The sequence below is a fragment of the Mastigoproctus giganteus genome, chromosome 5 (assembly GCF_048544385.1).
Source record: "Mastigoproctus giganteus isolate SK-2022 chromosome 5, ASM4854438v1, whole genome shotgun sequence".
NCBI lineage: Eukaryota > Metazoa > Arthropoda > Arachnida > Uropygi > Thelyphonidae > Mastigoproctus > Mastigoproctus giganteus.
The window spans coordinates 186,041,307-186,067,239 of NC_143579.1; the positions used below are offsets into that span (position 1 = coordinate 186,041,307).

Consider the following 25,933-nt stretch of genomic DNA (forward strand, 5'->3'; position numbering starts at 1 on the left):
ATTTTATCAAACTCTAACAGGTAGGGAGCTAAATGATTTTGTAATAACTGAGAGCAAGAGGAGGAGACATTGTTGAAGTTAAACATAAGAGAGGCACCTGTGATTCATGGGTTCTACCCAATTATATAAAAGGAGGCACCAAAGAAAGTAAGCAAACCCTAGTCATAATTATGAGAGCATCCTCGGACTCTGGGGGGTCCCTCACGCACTGGAGATGCGCAAATGTATTCTTAATTCACAAAGGTGGACATGAATAATTACAGAGCTGTTAGTTTAACTTCTGTTCTGGAGAAAATAAATTGTCACTGGTTAAAGAAGTATTGTAGGATCATCTGTACAAGACTGCAGTTATAGTTCAGACACAGCATGGGTTTGCCAAAGGGAAGTCTTGTCTGACTAATTTGATTGGATACTATGATGTAGTCACAAAGGAACAGGATGCAAAAAATAATTGGGATCCCATATACCACAATTTCAGGAAAGCCTTTGATACTGTTGCACATGAAAGTGCTATACAAACTGGAGCAGTATGGCATTAAGGGTAAGTTGCTGCTGTGGATATAGCAGCAGCAGAAGCAGCAGCTGTGGATATAGGGATGATTGAGTTGGATAAGACAGGGAGGGTTTTATCAATGGACACTGCTCTTCATGAATTAATGATATTATTGGAGTTGCCCAGGGTTGGGCTCATTGTTGTTTTCTATCTTTATCAATGATATTGATGAAGGTACATCGGGCTTAATGCCTAATTTGCAGACAATAAGAAGGTAGGCAGGGTTGTTACTGACAGTAAAGAAGGTATGCTACTGCAAGAGGATCTAGAAAAGTTTGACAGATGGGTTGAGAAGTAGCAACTGAAGTTTAACATTTACAAATGCGAAGTACTGCATATGGGTGGGTAGCAGTAACCCCAGAGTAATGTACCAACTGTGTGGTACTACACTCAGGGTAGTAGAAAATTAAAAAGACCTGCAGGTAATTGTGAAGTCTGATATGAAGTTTTGTGAGCGGTGCAGACAGGCTGATAGAGCAGCTCATGGGGTCTTTTCAATGATATACAGAAATTTTGTTTGAGGAATGAGGTGATTATCCCTTTGTATAAGGCAATGGTTGTTGTTGAATTTAAAGTTTTTGGCACAAGGGCCTCTTGGGCCATATTGTGCTGTTCATGGTTTGGGTATCACTGATTTCATGTTATGATTAGATGCTATTATATAAATTTATGCGTTTTAAATACTTAAACAGATCCTTGAAATTTGCTTCATTACCAAGAATATGTGATAAGGTTAAGGGTTCCTGCAAGTTGGAGAGGGAGCTGAAGCTGGAATTTCAGACAGAGGAAAGGTGGGGACTCTCAATGAGAATATGTTTTATTGTTAGGTGCGACTGGCAAAAGAAGCACTGAGGAGGAGTCTCTCCCAAAAGCAAATGCAGATGAGTTAGATGTGAATGACCGATGCGAAGCCCTGTCAGAATTACTTCTTGTTGCCTGTTTCTTCTAAAACTAGATGTCCACAGTTGAGGCTCTTTTTTTTATCTGGAACAGTTTATTATTGGTTTGAGATTGCCAGAGGTGAGACCATTGTTTCCAACATGTTTTTTTAATAATGGATTTGTAGTCTGTGTATGGAACTTTCAGTTGACTGTAAGATCCAGAGTTGGGATGTTTAGCAGCCTCATCCACACGATCATTACCTTGGATGCCGACATGACCAGGAATCCAGCAGAAGGTAACCTTGTAGTTGGCTGTTTGATGGTAAAATAATTTAGAAAGGATCTCTTTAAGAATGGGATGAGAGGGAGGAAAGGTAGATTGAAAGGCACTGATTGCACTTAAAGAGTCTGTATATATCAGAGATTGTTTGATATGATATTTGTTTATGTTATCTAGAGCCAGTTTTATTGCAAATAATTCTGCAGTATAGATACTGCATTCAGTGGGAAGAGAGGAAGCTGTTAAGAAAGTGGTGGAAACTGCTGCTGCACCAACAGCCGTATCTGTTTTGGAGCTGTCGGTATAGATATGAACTTTCTCTGAGTTTTCCAAAGAATGCAATTTATGTAGCTGTTGAAAGTTGGTATTTGCCAGGGAGGATTTTCCCCATCTTGAAAAGAAATTGTCACAGAGAGGTATGAATTCAGTCCAGGGAGGTTCAGGAGTAGCAAGGTCTTGTAATATATTCTTAAAGTTAATTTTCCAACTGATCATGAGTTCTTGCAGTTGAATCCCTGTGGGGTAGTTTTCATTAGGTTTATTGTGATATAGCAGGGTGTGTTGAGGATCACACAGCTACTGCCAGCTGGGGTGGGCTGGAGTACTTCCAATCTTTGCTGCGTAATTAAACAATAAAATTTTTCTCCTGAGATGCAGAGGGGATTCGTTTGCCTCAATATACAGGTTGTGAACAGGAGATGTTCTGAAGGCTCCAACAGCTATCCTAAGGGCACTATGCTGGATGGTGTTTAGACGTAATAGAGAACTTTTCCTGGTGGAGTCGTAGACAAGTGCTCCATAATCCAAGCGCGTTCTTATTAACGCTCTATAGAGATGTAGGAGAGAGCTTCTGTCAGCACCCCAGAAAATAGCAGAGACAGCTCTTAGGATATTCAGTTTTTTAAGACAAGTATTCCGGAGGTATGCCATATGGGAAGCAAAATTAAGTTTATTATCTAAATGTAACCCCAACAGATGGAAATTGCTAGTGACAAGAATCAGGCTGTTTTTTAAAAATATTTCTGGATCCGGATGTAGTTTCCATTTTTTACAGAAATGAATAGCAGTAGACTTCTTTTCTGCTAGGGAATAACCATTCCGCAATGCCCATGATTCTATTCTAGCTATATCAATTTGAAGTTGCCTTTCGGTGGTGTTCATAGTCTGGGATTGAGTAGAGATAATGAGGTCATCGGCAAACATGTACGATTGTACTGTATTTGGTACATCCCTTGTCATGTTGGTGATTCTTATTGCAAATAATGTTGGACTAAGAATGGAACCCTGTGGTACACCTTCCTCTTGTTCAAATGTTTTGGATGAATTATTCATGTATCTGACCTGAAAAGTTCTATGGCATAGGAAGCTTTATATAAATTGGGGTAGATGACCTCTCAAGCCGAAAGAATGAAGATCTTGAAGAATACCATATCGCCAGGTGGTATCGAAGGCTTTCTCAATATCTAGATTAATCATGACCAGATGCTGTCCCCTTATGAAGGCATTACGTATATTTGCCTCTGCTTTTATCATTACGTCTAAGGTGGAACGGTTTTTTTCGAAACCCGTACTGATTACTATTTAGCAAGTTGTTAGTTTCCAGGAACCACATTAACTGCCTGTGAACCGTTATTTCCAGGACTTTGCCTAAACAATTGGTCAGTGAAACTGGCCTATAGTTATGTGGAAAAGTACGATCCTTTCCGGGCTTTGGCAAGGCTAGAACTATTGAGTGACACCAGAAGATTGGGTAAGCATTTTCTAAGAATATTTGGTTGTAATAGTTTAACAATGATCTTTTTGCTCTGTTATTCAGTTGTTTTAACATTATACAGGGTGTCTCAAAAATATTGGTACAAACATTTTGGGGAGGTAGGTAACATCTAAAGGAATGTGAATCGCATAGGAACCCATAACTGGAAACGTCACCGTAAGTCAGTAGACGGCGCTGTTCATCAGTTCATGAGAGGAAAAATTTCTGGTTTACTCATTCAAGCAGTAGTCGCCGCACGAAGAGCATGCATCGATATACGAACTGTGAGCTGGCAGACATGCACCTAGTGTATGGATTAGCAGAGGGCAATGGATGAGCCGCTCAACGAATTTATGGAGAATGCTTCCCAGACACACATGTACCGGACCACCGTTTGTTTGCGCGTGTGCATCAAAATTTGTGCGATGATGGGTCATTTAGAAGTAACAGAAGTAGTGCGTAGTAGTAACAGAAGTAGTACAGACCACGTTCGACACGAACTCCCACCATGGAAAAAAGTGTGTTGAATGCCGTCCAGAATAATCCTACTACCAGCACACATGCCGTTGCCTTAGGAGTGTCTCATTGCAGTGTACAGTGTGTCTGGTACAACGATTCCTTCCACCTCTTTCATCTCCAAAGGGTTCAGTTACTGCTCCCCCAAGATCATCCTGCACGTGTGGCTTTTGCACAGTGGTTTCTCCAAGAAAGTGTTCAAGACTTGAATTTTCCAGCCTATGTTTTGTTCACGGATGAGGCTTATTTCACTCGGGAAGGCTTATTCAATCAGCACAATGCTCATGTGTGGGCTCACGACAACCCACACGGTGTGCACCCCCATGCAGCACAACATCCCTTCGCAATAAATGTGTGGGCAGGTATGGTCGGTGACTGCTTAGTTGGCCCATACCTGTTACCATCCCGCATGAACTCCACTAAATATAGGATCTTTCTTGAACAAGTTCTACCAGGGTTACTTGCCGATGTTCCAGCAAATGTGAGACGCAACATTTGGTTTCAGCATGACGATGCGCCTCCACATTATGGATGGTGTGTTTGTGACCATTTTAACAGGTGTTTTGGGTGTTGATGGATTGGCCGTGGTGGACCCGTTGCCTGGTCCCCCACGCTCACCTGATTTATCGAGCCTTGATTTCTTTCTGTGAGGGGCCCTCAAATCTATCTTGTATGAATCACCTGTGGAGACGGAAATGGAGCTCGTGGTGAGACTCATCTGCGCTGCTGCTACTGTCAAAGAAACTCCAGGTGTATTTGACCGTGTCCGCCAATCCATGCTGCGTCAGTGTCATGCATGCATCGCGTCCCATGGTGGAACCTTCAAGCATTTGTTGTAACATCATGAAATGCATTCATCTCGTACTCCTTTGTTAATATTATGTGAAATAAATGTTTGCCACTAATTACTGTCTTGTGTCATTTCTGCTTCTTGTGTCTCTGCTACTACTTTCCCGTGATGTTTCCGGTTATGGGTTCCAATACGATTCACATTCCTTTAGATGTTACCTATATCCCCCTAAACGTTTGTACCAATATTTTTGAGACACCCTGTATAGTAGATCCCATCTGGACCAGCAGCACTATTTGATGTTTTATTGAGTGCTCCAAAAAGTTCTGTTAATGTGAATGGCTTGTTATATGGATGTGAAACTCTCATGGAAAAATTAATCTTATGCTGCTCTGCAGTTTTTTTAATTCGCTGAAAGGTTGGTTTGTAGGAGGCTATTGCTGATATACTGGCAAATGATTCCGCTAAGGCATTTGCTATTTCTCCCGGGGATGACAACTCTTTCCCTTCCCAGTTTAGTATTGTAGCTGGGGACTGTACGTATTTGCCATTAAGCGTTTGTATTTTCCTCCAGATAATTCTGCTGTCTGAATCCTTGTATATGCTCGAGGAAAAGCTAATCCAGGCATCTTTCTTTGCTTTTCGTTTTATTTGGCAGAACTTGGCTTTCAGTCTTTTAAAGTTAATTAGATTGGGTTGTGGGAAATTTACAAAATAAATTCCAAGCTCTATTTTTGTACTGTTTGGCTGTGTGCAATCTTGATTCCACCAGTAATTACTATGTTTCCGTTTCCCCGGGAAAGATTTTGGTATTGCAGAGGTAGCAGCTTGTAATATTTGATTAGTTACATGTTCTGTGACACTGTCTATGGTTTGAGATTGGATTATTTTATTGTCTAACTGCACATGAGATGCATATTCATGCCAGTGTGCCCTATGAAATTTCCAAGTGGAGCGACGTAGTGAAGGAGAGTTTACCCGTGTTTGCAGCTTGCAGAGAATCGGAAGGTGATCACTGTTTGTTTAGTGGATTTTCAAGAACAGACCACTCCATAATACTATATACGGAGGGAGAACAGATTGACAGGTCTATTACGCACATGGATCCTTTCGAAACATGAATATAGGTGGGTTCACCAGTGTTCAAGAGGGTAAGTTGATAAGAGTCCAGAAGGAATTCTATTAACTTGCCTCTCTTGTCAATTGTTGGAGATCCCCACATCGGATGATGAGCATTAAAGTCTCCAACTAAGCAGAAAGGAGTGGGTAGCTGTTCTATTAGATTTTCTAGGTCATCTGAAGAAAATGAGAAATTAGAAGGAATATATATAGATGCTATTGTAAGAGTGATGCCAATTTCAATGCGCACTGCCACTACTTCAAAAGGAGTCTGAAGAGCGATATGTTTGGATGGTACATTGTTTCTTATAAGAACCGCTACTCCTCCACGGGCTGGCGAGTCGATATTTCTATCTCTTCTAAAGATAGAGTAATCTTTTATAGTAGGATACACTTGTGAATTTAAATAAGTTTCCTGTAGGGATATGCCTGCTGGATCATAACGGTGGATGAGATCACATATATCATCTTTTATACTGTGAAACCCTCTACAATTCCATTGAAGAATTCTTTCCATTAAGTGGTTTTGTTTGTTTTTGTTTCTGACTGCTCTTTAGTTGTGACTTGTTTCCATTGATCTGATTTTCCTTTGTCTTTCTTTGGAAAGTAGGGACGTGTTACGTCCATCTCATCAGTCGCATGAAGTTCTAATATGGCATCTTCCAAGTCATTGTGCTGGTCAATATCCATTCTGGTTGAATTTGGTGGTTTCAGTACCATGGTTTCTGTAACTTTTTGTTTTGCTGGGTTTACATTAGCTGGAATGGTAATTGGGGTATTACAGGCTTGTTCAGTTTTTTGTTGCGAAGGACACTGTTTGGGGGCAGAGAGCGATAGACATATTTGGGGGAACGGCAACATCAGTTTGTGTACCTATTGACTGAAATTGTTTAGCAGCCGTTGCATATGTACGTTTTGGATCTGTTTTTAGTATTTGCCTTCTCGCCTCTGAATATGTCACTTTATTCTCAACTTTATATTTCTGGATTTTTTTTCCTTGCTTCCAAAGTTCGCAACCTTTGGAAAAAGCTGGGTGATCACCCTTACAGTTTGGGCAAACAGAAGTAGTAGCAGTGCATTCAGTTTGATTGTGCTCCTTCGATCCACAAATTGGAGATACTGACTCACCTCGACATGCAGTTTGGGAGTGTCCATATTTTTGGCACTTGTAGCACCTGATTGGGTTTGGGATGTAAGGACAGACATGGCAATGGAGATAGCCTGCTTTAACAGATGATGGTAGGATGGGAGAGCTGAAAGTGAGAATTATGCTCCTAGTGGGACCAAGAACACCCTCTTTTCGAGTCATAATTCTCCTTGCTTGTATGACTTTTTGTTTACATAGCTCTTGAACTATCTCCTCCTCTGATACAGTTAACAAGTCCCATTCTGCGATTACTCCCTTCGAGGAGTTTAGGGTGGCGTGGGGAGTAACTTTTATTGGTTGTCCGCCAAAAGTAGTCATGTTTAATAATTTTTTGGAATGCTGGGATTTCGTGGTCTCTACTAGAAGATCCCAAGACTGGAGCTGCTTTACTGTTTTTGGTGAACCTGCAGCAGACTCGATGCACTTTTGGACAAGGAATGAGGATAGTTTACTCAGAGGCAGCTCTGATAGAGAATGCAGTATGAGGAATGCTGGTATTTCCTCTTGTGGGGTTGTTTTCAACCTCTTTGGTTGAGAATAGTCATTTTCTAGTCTTGAGCTCGAGGGCTCTAAAGGTGAAAAGGAACTGTTTTCCATCTTTGCTCCTTTCAACCCTGGGAGAGTGGATTTCTTCTCCCAGGTTACCAGCCCCGCCATGGGGAGGCAGGAGCAGTGCTGCTAGAGTGACCAAGCGGTGTAAAGGTTAGTAATTAGTGTAATGGAAAAAAAGAAAGGTGGTTTTCCTTCCTGTAACTTAGTTACAATTCGTAATACTAAGTTAATAAATAATTAATGGGAACGTAAGAAAATTTTTACAAATGAATATAACTGTAGCTTTGATAAAAACGCTCTAGAAATCACTCAGGGAATCGCTTGATCACTATAACGCTTGGCACCCGGGGCCATAAGGCAATGGTCAGGCCACACCTTGAGTACTGCATACAGGTCTGAAGGCCTTATTTTACCAAGGATGTTGATCTGCTGGAACGAGTACTGAGAAGGTGCAACGAGATTGGTGAGGATAACAAAGGTGTGCTCTTACCAAGAAAGTTCTACAAATTGCAGCATCTGGAGACCAGACACCTGCAAGGTGATCTGATTGAAGTGTATAAGGCCTTGAATGGTTTGAGCAGGCTCAATACTGATGGGATTCTTCCTTTTGCTCACATTAATCACCTGAGAGGGAATAAATTCAAATCGAGGAAAGTCAATTGTAGAATAGATATGCAAAAATTTGCCTTTAACCAGCAGGTGGTTGATTGCTAGAACAATCTTCCATCTATCATTGTGGAAGTTAATAGCGTAAATAAATTCAAAGAAGAACTGCACAAAGTTTTGGAGTGAATGAATGTGTGAAGTGGGAATTTTTATTTTTTTTTGGCTGATGCTGTATAAGCTTGCTTTCTTGCATCATATTCCTCTATTAATGCTAATATTAATGCTTACTGTCTTGCATCAGCATCAGGGTAGCAGTAATCCAAGGATAATGTATCACTTGGGAAACAGCAAGCTCAAACCAGTTGATAGTTTTTTTACATGTATGATTAAATCTTCTTTAAAAAAAATTACAGTTAGTGTACAAAAATTATCTGGACCTGGAAATTGGTAAATAAAGTTAGTGTATAAAAAGTTAGTGTGAAAGTCTGACCTTGAGATTTGTTGATTATGATGAAAGTAAGAAATGTTGTTTTCTCGTCAAAATAAATGGCAAGTTAATTTCACTTGGAGTTAAGTCAATTCTTGGGATTCGACAATTGGTCGGAAAAAATTTGAAATATTAGAATATTACAGTCTTGTAATATTCTTGAGATCCATTCTGTTAAGCTCAGATAGTAAGGAATATACACAGTAGCAATGCGTGTGATGCCTCTATCTACCTTTGTTCCCTTCCCAGATATACTTGTCCAAAATATTATGGGATTTTGGAGGTGTACTGTGACATTTAATCTCCTCCAGTCTATCATCAGAAGTGCTGCAGTGGGACCAAGTCCTATCCACGAGGCAACCAATTATGCTATATTTATGAGTGATAGCTTGTGCCATATTGTAATGAGTATATTGTCACTGAACACATTGGTTTTCTATACACTTTCATCTTCACTCCAAGGCCATCCCTACAAACCAACACATCAAGGAAAAGAAGGGTACCCTCCATTTCCAACTCCGAGGTAAACTGAATGAAAGGGGGAACCCATTGAGGAAATTGAGAACTTCAGAATTTCTCCCTCCATATAATGGTGAATGTATTATCAACAGCATGTTTCCATGCACACAGAGATAGAGAGAACACACCCATTAAAAATCCAGCCCTTCCAATGCTAAATTAGCAACAATAGTACTTAACGGAGAGCCATAGTGATGACGTGAACCTGCTTATACATAAGACCTTAGTACAACATAGTAGTACTAGTAATAAAGACATAATTCAACACTGCTGCAAATATCTTCCATCCTTTTCCTTAATGTGGCATCCCACTCCAATACCATAAACACACACTTCACACTATGCTCAATGGGGATGCAAGTAAATATTACAGACTTTTCAGACATGCTGTGTACAGCTAACAGAGCAGACAATGCATGCAGCTGTGTCAAGGTCCTATAACTATCAAGGATACAAGTGGAATTATATGAGATCAAATGTCCAGATTGTGAGTGTTATACAGGGAGTCAGTATGCAGGTTTAAAGATCATATGGGGAGGATATAAAAGTAGAGTTTGCTGATTATAAGAAATCTGCTGTGGCTGAGCACTTCTGGGAGGAAAACCATCAAATTTCATCAGATTTCTCCAGAACTATTATAACTGTTTACATAGGTATGGGAAAAACAAAAATAGTTAGAGAGCTTGTGAATTTGTTCTTTAGAACATAACGCTATTAATTGAGATGGGGGAGTACACGTTGATCCCCACTTCAAGACTGTGATCCCTAGATAAGATGAACAGTTCTGCCTGGCACACTCCCACGCCATTTCCAGTTTCCATACATATGTTGAAGATAATTCCCATGCTCCTACAGTAACATGTACCGAGAGCCATGGTCCTGATGAAATTATTTAAAGATGTATTATGGCAGTGAAGTTCCAGTGTTCACAAAGGGGGCAGTCGCCATTTGAATGCTTTGATATTGTTTTTATCACTTTTAATTCCATGATATTTTTAATTTAATCTATTTATTATTTTTAACAATTTTAACTCCATGGTTATGTGTATTTTATTTTTACATTAAATATACAGTTTTATCCTGTGTTTAATTTAATTTAATTTTATTTTATTTTAATAAAGTCTTTGTCATATACACTGAGTGATCACTGAATTATGACCACCTACCTAATACTTCGTAGGTCCTCCTTTTGCCCTCAGTACAGCAGCTATCTGACGTGACACTGATTCAACAAGATGTCGGAAGCGTTCAGAAGGTATGGCCAAGCTGTATGTAATGGCCCAGCAATGCAGGTATGGAGGTGATTGGTGTATCCAGATGCCTGATATGCCTTTCCATAGTGTCTCACAAGTGCTCTATGGGATTGATATCGGTGGAGTTTGGAGGCAATCGATATGCTGGAAGTCAGACCTGTGTTCCTCAAACCAATCCTCCACTGGCCTGCACTTTTGATACCATGCATGATGGATCAAGAGCCTCATGTTGTTTATGCCAAATCCTTGCATGACCATCTACAGTGTGGAGTAAATAACGTGACTCATCTGACCAGCACACCTTCTTGCAGTCTTCTAACATCCAACTTGCATGCTCTTTGCACCAGGCGAGTCTTTAACACTGATGAATCTTGGTTAGGAGAGGATGCCATAGGGGTCGTCTGCTGGTATAGCCCATACATGCGACACATGTTCATGCCAGATATTGTTCAGGATTGACCCATATTGTATTGGGAAGTCAACTCTTCAACAGTTATGCACCTGTTTACCTGTACGAGTCATCGGACTCGGTGCTCATCTCTAACATCAACCTTTTGCTGACCTTTGCAGTTTTTCCATCGGGTCATTGTTTGACCATTGACGCCGGTCTGGTACACTTTAACTTTTGGGAAATTGAGGCATCAGCGTCGAGCACCCACAATCTGTCCTTTATCAAAGTCCAATAAATCATTCATTTTACCCATCATGCTCAGAATTTTATAATAAGGTGAACCACTGACACATTTATGCTACGTAGGTCGACTAACTGTGCACTCTCGTACCTCATGTGGTCAACGGGTCGCATTCAGTTTTCATAGGGGTGGTCATAATTCAGTTATCACTCAGTATATGGGTTGATGTATTTATTGCAGTTAGTATGACCCATTCAAGGCCTTAAACACCTCAATCAGATCTCCTCACAGGTACGTAGTCTCTAGATGCTGCAATTTGAAAAACTGATGCCTTCCTGGTAAGAGCACCCTTTTGCTCTCCTCACCAATCCCTTTGCTCTTCATTGCATTAGTTCCAACAGATCCATGTCTATCCTAAAATAAGGCTTCCAGACCTGTATGCAGTGTTCAAGATGTGGCCTCACCATTGCTTTGTGTGGTACCACATAGCTGGTATATTAATCTGGGATTGCTGCTCCCTATTTTAGTTACTTTGCATACTCAATATTAAAACTGAATTGCCACTTCTAAACTCATTCTACTGCAACAAGATCTAATTTGTCTAGATCTTGTTGCGGTAGAATACTCTGATTACTGTAATTAGCTACCCTGCAACCTTCATATCATCTGAAAACTTAGACATTAACCCCAATATGCTTCATCAATATCATTAACAGATGTAGAAACAACGGGAACTCTGCCAATATCATTAGTCCAAGAAGAGCAGTGCCCATTGATAACCACTCTGTCTTCTTCCACACAACCATCCCTTTATCCATAGCAGGAACTTGCCCTTAATACCACACTGCTCCAATCTGCATAGCAGTCTTTAATGGGCAGAAATAACAACAGCTTTTCTGAAATCTAAGCATATGATGTCAAAATTATTTTTTGCATCCAGTTACTTTGTTGCTGTATCACAGTATCCAAGATTACTCCTTAACAAATTCATCAGACAAGATTGATGCTTAACAAATTCATACTGTGACTACAGTACAACTTCATTCCAGTCTAGATGGTATTGCCTTACTTCTTTTACCAGTGAATCCACTATTTTCTCTGGAATAGAAGTGAAGCTAACAGGTCTGCAACTAACCCACAAAGGGAGACATTATTCATGTCTCCCTTTGATCCAATTTGTGAATTGGAGATATATCTGCACATATCCAGTCATAAGGACCTTCTATGAATCAAGGAATGCTCTCATAATCATGGCTAAAGGTTTGCTTACTGCTTTTTGCTGTCTCTAATATAACTGGACAGTTCCCAACCACTTCGGCGCCTCCGTAGCCAGGTGGGAAGGAGCAGCAGTGCGTAGCACACGCTTCTTGATTAGACCGGGGTTCGAGCCCGTCACCACCAAATACGGAGCATGCGGAGAGGTCAGGGAATGACCACCGCACCGGAGCAATATGGCCTTAGTTGCTAATGCTCCTAAAAACCAAATAACAACAACAACCCAACCACTTCAGGTGCCTTTTTACACTTAACTTCAACAATTTCTCCTCCACTTTGCTCTCAGTTATCACAAAATCATTCAGCTCCCCACCAGAATGACTCACTTCTGGCATCCCCATCCATAAAAAAAATTCCTTGTGTTTGAATGTAGATGCAAAAATACTCATTCAGTTTTTCAGCAACCCGAGTGGGATCATTAACAGTTAAACCATTGATATCAAGTAGACTAATGTGATTCAACACCTTCTTTCTACTCATTACATAAGTAGTAGTAGTAGTAGTAGTAGTAGTAGTAGTAGTGGCATGTGATGCAAGAAAGCAAATGTATGAGCTTATGCAGCATCAGCCAAAAAAAAAAAAAAAAAAATCACACCATTCCCTCCAAATGCCTGTCCAGTTCCTCTTTAAATTTATTCAACCTATCAACTTCCACAACGACAGATGGAAGTTTGTTCCAGCAATTAACCACCCGCTGGCTAAAGGCAAATTTCCGCACATCTATTCTACATCTGTCTTTTCTTAATTTGAATTTATGCCCCCTTAGGTTCGTAATCTGAACAAGTGGAAGGATCCCATCAGAATTCAGCGTGCTCAATCCATTCAAGGCCTTATATACCTCAATCAGATCACCGCGCAGGTGCCTAGTCTCCAGCCACTGCAATTTGCAGAACTTAAGCCTCTCTTGGTAAGAGGATCCCTTCATTCCCCTCGACAATCTTGTTGCCCTTCTCTGCACCCGCTCAAGTAAATCTACATCCTTCCTAAAATGAGGTCTCCAGACCTGTACGCAGTACTCAAGGCGTGGCCTGACCATTGCCTTATACAGAGGGATAATCACATCCTTTTCCCTGCTAGCAAAATTCCTATATATCATTGACAAAACCCCATGACCTGCCCTGGCAGCCTGTCTGCATTGCTCAGAGAACTTCATATCTGACTGCACAATTACTCCCAGGTCTTTTTCATTTTCTACCACCTTAAGTGTAGTACCACACAGTTGGTACGTTTCTCTGGGGTTATTTCTACCCATATGCAGTACTTTGCATTTGTCAAGGTTAAACTTCAGTTGCCACTTCTTAGCCCATCTGCCCAAATTATCTAGATCCTGTTGCAGTAGCAGACTGCCATTACTGTCATTAACAACCCTGCCAACCTTTGTTGTATCATCTGCAAACTTCGACATTAAGCCTGATATACCTTCATCAATATCATTGATAAATATACAAAACAACAGTGGACCTAACACCGAACCCTGTGGGACTCCACTAATAACATTAGTCCAAGAAGAGCAGCACCCATTGATTACCACCCTCTGTCTTCTCGCACTTAACCATCCTTTTATCCATTGTAGCAACTTACCCTTAATACCATTCTGCTCCAATTTGTACAATAGTCTTCCATGCGCAACAGTGTCAAAAGCTTTCCTGAAATCCAAATATATGATATCAAAATTGTTTTTTGCATCCAGTTCCTTTGTAACCACATCATAATATCCTATCAAATTTGTCAGACAAGACTTTCCCTTAACAAACCCATGCTGTGTCTGAATTATTGCTGCAGTCTTGTCTAGATGATCCTGCAATGCATCTTTAACCAGCGAATCCATTATTTTACCCGGAACAGAAGTTAAACTAACTGGTCTGTAATTACTCGTGTCACCCTTCGATCCCCCTTTGTGAATTGGGGATACATTTGCACATCTCCAGTCCGTGGGAACCTCCCCTGAGTCCAAGGATGCTCTCATAATTATGGCTAACGGTTTGCTTAGTTGCCTTGCCGCCTCCTTTAATATAACTGGATAGATCCCATCCACCCCAGGTGCTTTTCTTACGTTTAACTTCAACAATTTCTCTTCCACTTTGCTCTCAGTTATTACAAGATCATTAAGCACCCTGCTACAATTTGATAACCTTCTGCCATTTTCAAACCTTAATAATTCCTCACGTGTGAATGTAGATACAAAATACTCATTCAGTTTGTTTGCTATCTGAGCAGGATCATCAACAGTCGAACCATCGATGTCAAGTGGACCAATCAGATTCATCCCCTTCCTTTTAGAGTTTATATAAGTAAAGAAATCCTTGCTGTTTTTCTTAGCATCTTTTGCCAAGGATTTCTCGTAATCTGCCTTCGCCTGCCGAACCTCCTTTGTGACCTGATTACAGATTAACTTATATCTGCCATAGGCTTCTGAGTCGCTTGATAATTTATATGCATCCCATGCATTTTTCTTCTCTGTTAGGAGTCTCATTAGTTCATTTGACAACCATTTAGGCCTAAACCTTGAACAATATTTCTTAATAGGTATGAAACTTTTAGTAGCTTCCACGATTAATTCCTTGAATGCTTCCCACTTAGAATTTACTGTTGGTAACATCGTCAGTTGATCCCACTGTACAGAATTTAAAAACTGTCGGAGACCACTGTACTCGCCTTTACGGAAGCAAAAACCCTTTCCTTTACCCCTGATGGTAATTAAATCTTTAAGTAAATCTCACGTCAGTACACTGTGATCACTGCCACCTAGTGGTTCTTTTATCTGCAAATTCCTAATACATGAATGATCACTGCTGATAACCAGATCAAGAGTATTACTTTCTCTGGTTGCCTCTCGAACATGCTGCTGCAGAAAACAATCATCCAATAAATCCACAAAAGTCTGACTAGTGTGTGAGTGCCCAACCCACAAGTTCCAGTCAATATCTGGGAAGTTAAAATCCCCCATTATAAGACATTCCGATTTACTAGCCCACTCTATTTCTCTGTACAATTGTTCATTGTACTCATTCGAGTCATTAGGCCTATAACACACTCCTAGTCTAATTTTTGCTTTCGCAGTGCTTATGTCACACCAAACTGACTCAACAGTGCACTGTTCATCTATGTCAACTGGATGCACTTCTTTTGATTTTATATTTTTCTTTATTAACAGCATAACACCTCCTCCCTTCCTATCCTTCTATCCTTTCTGTACACATTGTACTCCCCAAATTCCAGTTCGGCATTCCTTATATCTGGGTGACACCACGTCTCTGATATCCCAACAATATCCGCCTTTGATGTCTTGACCAACACTTAAAATTCATCAAATTTATTTACTATACTTCTAGCATTGGTATACATGCAAGTATACATGCACCTATTCCTATTCCCAGCCACTCTAACACATCCCATATACCCACCTGTTTCACGATGACTGCCATCCGTCCCTGAAACCCCCAAAACCCCTCGCTCCAGGTCGCTACTTATTCTAATAGAAGTTGTGCAAGAATCACCTTCACCTCTGCCTACGGCTACTGTTAAACTATTAGTCCTTGTATCCCTCCAAGCTATCAGTTTTCCGACCCACCTAACACTGCCTCGATAGCATCAGCAAATATTCTTGCACCCTTTCTATTTAAGTGTATCCCGTCCCTGTAGAAGCAATCTCTCCTGTTAACAAGTACAGTCCAGGCTGAAAAAAATTCTACCCCTTGAGCCCTGCACAATCTTTCCAGGGCCGAATTGATCCACAAGGCTCTCATCATATACTCCCTCCTATCGTGTCTGGGTAGAATTGCAGACACTTTCAAATTCAACCCTACTTCACAGCTTTTTTTCAACAGTGACCTGTACTTGTTAAGTAATTCTGCCGGTCTCCTACTCTTAATATCATTAGTGCCAACGTGTACAACTATATCACCTTTTGTGCCCTTAAAAGATGATATCTGCTCTACAACGTCATCAACCTTTGCCCCTGGCAGACATACCCTGGTCCTGTTCCACCTATCCTTTTTACACAATATATTTCCCGTTTCCCTGACAATAGAGTCACCAACAACTACTAGTTCCTTTGGGACCAGCGCAATCTGCCTTGGGGGTTGCCGCTGTGTTGCGTGATGACCAAGTGCAAGCTCTGGCGTTGATGTGGGCAGCTGAGAGCCTGATGGGCCCCTCAATTTAGATCTTTCGAGGGCATCCACCCTGTCCTTCAAACTCTCATATAGGCCCATAACAACGCTGAGTTGTCGCCTGATTTCCTTACACTCCTTACATCGTGCACACACAAAGACATCCCCCATGGCAATATCATGTTCCGTTCCAGATAGTTCGGCAAACATTTCACAAGTTGCACATTTTTTTAGGCTGTGATGCGTTGGAGAATCGCCCCCCCGCAGTTCTTCCCCGAGTCACAGCACTCCTGCCACTTTGTGCCCGTTGCTTTGCTGCTCTAGTTTGGGGCATGATATTTTAAATTAATAAGATCAATAAATTAAATTAAATTAAATGTCAATAGTACACTATTTAATAGAAACAGTGAAGCATATTACTGTTTCTATAATTATACGTTAGAGCTACCTAACTACCTCAATTAAAATTTGAATTCCCTATCACTATATACAAAAACAATGCCTGCAATATTCGAATGAAATAACGGTTTTATAAAGTATTACGTATATCTACAAAAACTGTTTATACAAATTAAAATAAAAATAACCAGCGTAATTAGAACTATAAGACTACGTATTAAGTACAATATAAAATAACAATTATGTAAATAAAAAGCAAAAACTTATCGTTTTTTTCAGAGCCTGTAACTTGCAGCTGTATTTTCTAAGTACAGAAATCTTTGCTGTTTTTCATTGCATCCTTTGCCAGAGACTTCAAGCAAGTTAATTTGCCTTAACTTGCTTAACCTCCTTTGTGACTTGATTGCAGACCAATTTATAGCAACTGTAGGCATTTGTATCACTTGATATGCATCTTATGCATTTTCCTTCACTTCCACAAGTCTCATCAGTTCGGCTGACATCCATTTGGGTCTATGCCTTGACTGTATCTCTTAGATAATATAAAAAGCCTAGTAGCGTCTACGATTAACATCTTTGAATTCTTCCCTTTTAGAATCTGTTATTTGTAACTTCATCATTTGGTTCCATTACATAGAATTTAAAAACTGTCTCAGACTGCTGTAGTTACCTTTACGAAAGCAAAAGCCTTTTCCCTTGTCTTTGACAGTAGTTACATCTTCAAGTAAATCCTACATCAATACATTATGATCATTGCCACCTTGTGGGTCTTTTATCTGCAGATTCTTAATAGAAGAAAAATCACTGCTGATAATAAGATCAAGAGTTTCTTTTGTCTTGTTATTTCTCTTACAAGCTGATGTACAAAGGAATCATCCAATAAATCCACAAAAGTATTACTACTGTATGAGCAACTAACCTACAAGGTGTAGTCAATACCTGAAAAGTTAAGTCTTCCATTATAAGACATTCTGATTTACTGGCTCACTCTATATGTCTGTACAGTTGCTCATTAGACATCACAATCATTAGGCCTATAACGCAATCCTACCTGATTTTTGTTTTCCCAGTGCTTATGTCACACCAATGGATCAACATTACACCTGCCTTAAGATTTTACATGCTTCTTAAGAAAGTTTCTTCTGCAGGGCATCATTCAAGCTGACACTGACTGTGCTTGCACCATACTCATAAATGACAGCAACAAATTTTGCCTGCTTCCAGCATCGCTTTGACAGTCTTGAGATAAAATAAAAAAGTAAGTTGTGCACATATTGTGATGCGAAACATAACCAGATTAGAGTACTCATACATTAAAGCTGTATTAAACATAGAATAAACCAGAGAATACAATGAACTAGTAAAAACATAAGAAATATGGTACAGTGCCATGATGAATGCAGTATGAGTGCAAAGAATGCATTTACCACAGGCGTACTCTAGACCAGCATTTCTCAAACTTTTTTAGTCACGGAACACTTTCATCTTGCAATATATTTGTGGAACACTTGTGTATTTACGGAACACAAGTTTAGCAGGATCCAAAGAATCATTTGCTAATATTTTATTACATACGATGCAACTGTGCACCAAGAGCATCTTTATTTCCAACACATGTAAAGCCGAAATTCAAATAACTGTCATCATACTTTCATTTTGGTCTTTTATTAGTTGGTTCCTGCTTTTTTCACTTTGGATTTTTGAGGTTCAAAAGGTTGAGATTGTTCATCCTCACTTTGAAGAGTGTGACAATATTGTGTTCATTTTCATCGACCACAGTTGCACTACTAGAAATACTTGCTTCTTGTTTTAAAGTTCCTTTTTTCAACCACAAATCCATGGTCATTTATTTTAATAATAATATTTCAAAATACTGATAATTATCAAAAAAATATTTATGCAAGGAAGTGAGTTTAGTTATGCTTACGTACACATGCAAAAACTTGTCAGTGGAAGGCTACTTTGTTTCATCCACCCGAATGATGCATGATATTGGTTCGCGTCCCCCTGTGTACTCTAGGCTAAATTGCATACCAATGGCATATTGGATCACTATATTGCTACTTTTTTGTAGATGTCATTACCTCCACGCATACTGCTCTATGCAAAGCCCACCAAAATAAAGTGTTTTGTGGTCTATTTGATTATTAGTCGATGCCAGTAAAGTTTATTAATAACCGAAAAAAATAATGTTAACAATTAGAATGATACAAAGTAGCATATGCTAAAAATATGCAAAATTTATTTTATTATTTTTTTAAAATTATTAATTAAGATTCTCACAGAAAACTAGTGTTCCGCAGAACAGTTTGGAAAACGCTGTTCTAGATGCTAAATAATCTGAGATAGCTGGAAAGCTGAAGTAGTGCAGGATTGAAGCAAGCAGTAGTGTGATTAGCATCCAGTGAGATGTCACATGACACAACTTCTCTGCTATGATATGATATGATATTATATTATATTGTATACATAGCATGTGTTTAACTTAGTATTAATTTAGATGGTCATTATTAGACATCAGATTATATGCATTTGCCTACATGCACATGCATACAAGAAGAATATTATTAGTAGCTACACTGCATATTCATTAATTCTAATTTTTCAGACAGTAAGGCTGCATTCACACAAGTGGTTCATAAGCAGACATGGCAATGCTTATTATTGCTCCAATCAACCAATAAAACTAAAGGTTCTTCACAACTATAGTTTTATTGGTTGCTTATGGAAATAAGTACTGCTGTGTCTGCTGTAGAACTCCTTATATAAATTCAACCTAAAACGTGACTTCAGCCATTGAAATCATCATGTTATTACAATAAATTGGCACAGGAAAATGTCAAAAGTGTTTTATTTTAATGTTCATGCCATCAATGACTTTGGATTAGAGTATATTCTTTGAATGTGCAACATAACAGTTAAATTTTGCTATAAAAAATCTACAATATGCACAGTCATAACATTCATTCAAAATGCCAAAAATCAAACCTGCTGCTAGATTTATGGAATTGCAGATCAATCACTGAAAAGATTTTATAATTATATATATTATTATTATTTTATTATTATTAGCCATATGGTGCAAGGAAGCCTGAGGCTTATGCTACACCAAGCAAAAAAAAAAAAAAAAAAAATTTCTGACTTACCCTGAGAGAGAGAGAGAAGTAGAAGGGAATCACCAAGAAAGAAAAGAATGATGATATCCAGTTCAGGACCCTGGGTGTGCCAAGCCCATACTCACCAGATGTGAACCCCTGGGGATATTATATTTATATCCAGAGTAATGTTCCAAAATAAACACATTCTTCTCAAGAAGAATCAATGTTATGTAACCGCACTAATAAATGCTGTACTTTTACTTAAGTACCACTGCTGCCACAGTTACCTCATTACAAATCACTGACCACAGGTTGTGCAATAAATGGATAATACTGTCTATGCGTGAAAATAGTCAAAAGTCAGAAATGCAGACACTTCACAACCTATTTAGATAAAGTGCAGTAGCTAACGTAGGTCAAACAAAGTCCAAAGTAATTTAAATTATTATAATATCTGCTGAGCAACTGTATCAACACACACAGTGCTATCCCATAGAGTGTAATCCCATAAACCGCACACAATTCACATAAAGAACCTGAGAAATGTCCTGCTTGTGGCACTTTTTTTTTTTTTTTTTAATATTGTGGAGCAATAGTTTTGTAAATGTCATCACAGAATATTACAAAAATAATAAAATAAAATAATAGAAACAAACATTCAAAGAAGCAACTCAAACCTTTTAAAGTTTAATGTTATTGGGCTTGACTGTTTCAAGCTTTCTCTAAACAGATTGTAAAGTTCCTAATTTCAAGCTTTGCTCATAACATATATAAATATACAATTTTTTTATAATTTTTAATACTAGGTATCATAGTTTGTAAATGGATTTGGCAAGTAGAATAATCTAATTAGCAAAACAATCATATAAGTTTCCATCAATAAATTTTCTGCCTGAAAATCCTTTATTCTGTGAAGAGCAAAATGAAATTTTGAAATTAGTTGTGTATTATCAATGACAGAACTAGCATATTGTGAACTTCATGTACAATGGAGTACACAATATGCTAGTTCATTATACAATGTATGATGATAAATGTTGCTTTAAATGTTATATGTTATTAAATTCTTTTAAAACATTAATCTCAGATGCCTTGAATGCATATTTACCATTAAAAAAAATACTCCACGAGGAGGATTCCAAGTTGGATGAATAGTGAAGCTGCCACATTACTTGAGCAGAAAAAGGTGGCATGGAAAAGTTACAGAGCAATAAAAAGTACTGAAGCCTATAACAGCTACAAGATGATCTGTAATACAGCCACAAAAAAAGGTTCAACAGGCAAAGGCAGTTTATGAGAATTCGCTAGCAAACAGAGCAAAGAGGAGGGGTTTGTTTGTTATGTTATGTTATTTGGTTTTTAGGAGCATTAGCAACTAAGGCCATATTGCTCCGAAAAAGGAGGGGACAAGGAATTCTTCACATATATAAATGCTAAGAAGAGTAGGACAAACCAGATCGGACCTTTACGTAAGGGAAAGGGGATAGCTCTCAGGGTAATTTGGGAATTTTTATTTTTGGCCGGTGCAGCATAAGCCTCAGGCTTCCTTGCACCATGTGGCTAATAATAATAATAATACACCAGCTGCCGTTGCAGATGAACTCAACAGTTATTTTGCATCAATATTTACAGAAGAAAAAACTTTTGTGGCAATGGGAAATTGTGGGAGCGAAGTTGAAAAATATGTAATTAATGATATTGAAATTTCACAAGATTATTTAATGAAAAACGTTTCGAGCCTACAGGCCAGAAAGGCTCCTGGAGTTGATGGAATATACCCTATAATCTTAAGGGAGGCAGCAAGTGAGTTCATTGAATCATTGAGGCTAATTATGCGAGCATCACTAGACTCTGGGGAAATTCTGTTGGATTGGAAAAGTGCCAGTGTACCTCACATACATAAGGGTGGTTCTAAGAGTGAAGTGAGAAATTATCGACCTGTCAGTCTGACTTCAGTGGTAGGGAAAATCATGGAGGCAATGATCAAGGATGGAATTCAAGATCATTTAGATAGAATTGAAATTCTCAAGGATACTCAGCATGGTTTTGTAAAGGGAAAATCATGTTTAACAAATCTGGTTTGCTATTTTGAAAGGGTCACTTATGAGCTGGATTTAGGGAATAATTTCGACATTGTTTATTTAGATTTCAGCAAAGCTTCTGACTCAGTCCCACATGAGCGGTTGCTTTATAAGCTGGAACAGGTTGGAATCACTGGGAAAATCCTTAGATGGATATCAGGATGGCTTCAGGGCAGAAGGCAGAGGGATGTGATAAATGGCTATTCCTCAGATTGGGTTGATGTAAGAAGTGGGGTTTCCCCAAGGATCAGTATTAGGACCACTGTTGTTTTTAATTTTCACAAACGACATTGATGAAGGGATAGAGGGTGTGATGTCTAAATTTGCAGATGATGTTAAAATTGGTAGAGTAGTTAATGATCACTGTAAAGCTGAGCTTCTTCAGAGAGACCTAGATAGACTTCAGGAATGATCAGAAAAATGGCAGCTATGCTTTAATCCAACAAAGTTTAAGATATTACACCTGGGAAACAGTAATCCCAAAATAACTTATTCACTTGGTGGAGTTCAACTAAACCCAGTAGTGGAGGAAAGGGAATTGGGTGTTACGATACAGTCAGACATACAATTCTCTGAGCATTGTAAACAGGTTGCAAGGAAGGCCCATAGTGTCCTATCAATGATCTATAGAACTTTTGCAAGTAGAGATAGGGACATGATAATCCCATTATATAAGGATTTTCTCAGACCACACTTGGAATACTGTGTTCAGGTATGGAGACCCCACCTAAAGAAAGACATCGAGCTTCTTGAAATGGTGCAAAGACGGGTAACTCGCCTTGTGAGATCAGCAAAAGGGCGTCCTTATGAAGAAAGACTTTGAATATGTGGGTTTCAGAGTTTGGAAACTAGACACCTTAGAGGAGATTTAATTGAGGTGTTTAAGGCTCTGAGAGGCATCAGTTAAATGAATGAGAACAAAATTTTCAAGATTATAAATGATGCTAGAACTAGGGAACATAAATTCAAGTTACGGGGGAGATGTTTAGATTGGACTGCAGGAAGTTTTATTTTAGCTAGCGAGTTATAAATTACTGGAATAAGTTGCCTACATGGGTGGTAGAGGCTGACAGTTTGGGGAAATTCAAAGGTCATCTGGATAGTACCTTTGGGTGAGGGAAACACATAGGATGATAGGTTTAATTTCCTTTTCTTTTATTAATTATTATTATTATTTTTTTTTTTTATCATTGTTTTATTCGTTTTTTTTTTTTTTTTTGGCTGGTGCAGCATAAGCCATAGGCTTTCTTGCACCATGCGGCCATTACTAATACTAATACTAAATCAATATATACATATAAATTAGGTGTGGCTATTAAATAACGAGAATGTTAAATAGCTATTTTACCAAGTTATCCCCTTCAAAATAATTGACTTGGGCTTGAATACACTGTTCCGTATGTTTCTTCCAAGCACAGAAATATTTCTGGAAGTCATTTTCTGTAAGCCCTTTTAACACTTTGACCATTTTTTTTTTTTTTTTTTAATTTATTCAATAGACTGAAAATGAGTTCCCTTAAGTACACTTTTCAGTTTAGGGAATAGAAATAAGTCACAAGGGACTAGGTTGGGCTAAATTGGGTGCATATTCAGACACAAGATTTTTTTTTTGGCCAGACACTAGTGAACAGAGAGTGCATTGTGTGCTGGAGTATTGTCTTGATGGAGCATTCAACCATCCTTCCACAACAGGTCTTTTTCTTCTTCTTCCTTATTTTTTAATGCAACCTAGTCAGAACTTCAATGTAGTATGGTTGACTGAGAGTCTGATTTGGTGGGATGTATTCAGCCATAATAAGTCCTTTAATATCAAAGAAAACAAGAAGTTGGTGGCCTTACTAATTAGGTCACCGAGAATTTAAAATTTTTAAATATTACCTAGTCTTGGCGCATTATAGCCGTAGTTGCTAATGCACCAAAAAACCCAAACAAACAAACAACAAACAAACAAAACAAGAAGCACAGTTTTCATTTTTGATTTTGACATTCTTGGTTTTTTCTGGTGTCTGGGGATTGTTCTGTCTTCCATTGCATTGACTGTCTTTTAGTTTCTGGGTCATACTGGAACAGCCAACTTTCATCACAAGTAATTACAGTACTCAGAAAGTCTGGGTCTTCAAATGATCTTCACAAACTTGGAGTCTTCTTATTCTTTGTCCTTCACTCAAAATTCTTGGCACAGTTTTCTCATGCCTAAATTTTCAGTTAAAATTTGTCTAACTGTTTCCTTGTCCATACTGAGTTCTGATGCAACCATTCTAATGCTTAAATGACGATCACTTCTGATCCACATATTCATCAGTTTTCATGGATATCAGACCAGGCTGTTCGATATCCATGAAAACTGATGGTTAATCATTGTCTTCCACATTCTCCCTTCCTTCTAAAAGCCTTTTATGCCACTCAAACATGCAATTTCTTGACCTAGTTTATTCCCTGTAAAGATGATGAAACAACTCATAACTTTCAGTTGGTGTTTTCGTTTTGTTAAAAATTTGAGTTTAATTCGTTGTTCAATTCTTTTGCCTGGCATTTTTCTGGTAATAAAAACCTGTCTCAATGTGAACTGTTGTTTGTTTGTTATTTGGTTTTTAGGAGCATTAGCAACTAAGGCCATATTGCTCCGGGATATGTGGTGGTCATTCCCTGACCTTTCCGCATCCTCCGTATTTGGTGGTGACGGGCTCGAACCCCAGTCTAATCAAGAAGCGTGTGCTACGCACTGCTGCTCCTTCCCACCTGGCTACGGAGGCGCCGCAAGGTGAACTATAAAGCAAATGAGAATGTTGGAACATGACTTGGCATGTTCCAACTGTTGTACCTTTGTTCTGAAGAGCACTTGGTATATAATGGCTGCATGCACAGTCTCGTTATTTAATAGCCACACTTTGTATGTACATATAAATTTATCAAACTTTTAGGTGATTTCATTTCAAAAATTTAAAAGCAGACATATTTTCCTAACATTGTTATTAGTAATTTTAAAATTACTACCACTGTTGATTAGCATTTCTTTTATTAAAGGTGCACTTTTTAAAAATGAAGTTCCGTTATTTGAATGTAAAGGAAATTTCCAAATTTTTATTCTTTAACAACAAAAAAGGTTGATAAAATGATCAAGAAACTGTCTCACCTGTGATGCATTATGATTGTTAATAATGTGAAGAGCCTGTTTGGTAAAAATATCAGTTGAATACCTGCCTAGCTGATCGGTGACTAGGTCCAGATTTTGATGAAAATCAAGTCCCCATTCCCTATTCTGTCAAAGAACATTTAAATGTTTCATTATTTATTAATAAAATTAGTTTGAATAGACATTCACAATTCATTAATAAAATTAGTTTGAATAGACATTCACAATTCATTAATGAAATTACTGACAGCTTAAATAAAAAAATCAATTCAGTGAAATATTATAACGGCTGCTGTAGCCCTGTGGTCAGGCGCGAGGGTGCATAAGAACACCTGCTTTGACTGACTGGGTTTCAAGTTCATGACTACTAAATACAGTGCTGTTTCTCATATTTTTCTGTACCTTGTGAACTCTTCTGACCATGTGGTCATCCTGGAGTATAAACAGAAAATTTATTTATTTGGTTCATGTGTGGCTGAATGAGTGCCATATACAAATTTATATTTAATAATAATAACTAATTGGCCTGGCATGTCCCTGTTCACATTTTGAGTCAAGATAGTGAACTGAAACACACTGATTGGCAGTCAGTTACCAATTGTTTATCTATAACGTATTGTCTACTTGCATAATAAGGGTATAGCACTATGTATTTGTATTAATTAAGAATTAGTATTTTTAGTATTAGTATGTTATCTGCTTGTATATAATAGTTATATGAACACTGTTCTGAAAATAATGCCTCAA

The 25,933-nt window shown here is 38.5% G+C and overlaps 1 protein-coding gene across 1 annotated transcript in view; it reads right to left on the reverse strand.

Moving 5' to 3' along the window:
* LOC150085929 (arylsulfatase B-like) overlaps nt 1–25,933 on the reverse strand; it is a 167,309-nt gene that overhangs the window by 45,301 nt on the left and 96,075 nt on the right. Inside the window, exon 6 of the mRNA XM_090373587.1 lies at nt 25,187–25,312. Coding sequence (XP_090229713.1) covers nt 25,187–25,312 — 126 coding nt within the window. The remainder of the gene's footprint in view (nt 1–25,186; nt 25,313–25,933) is intronic.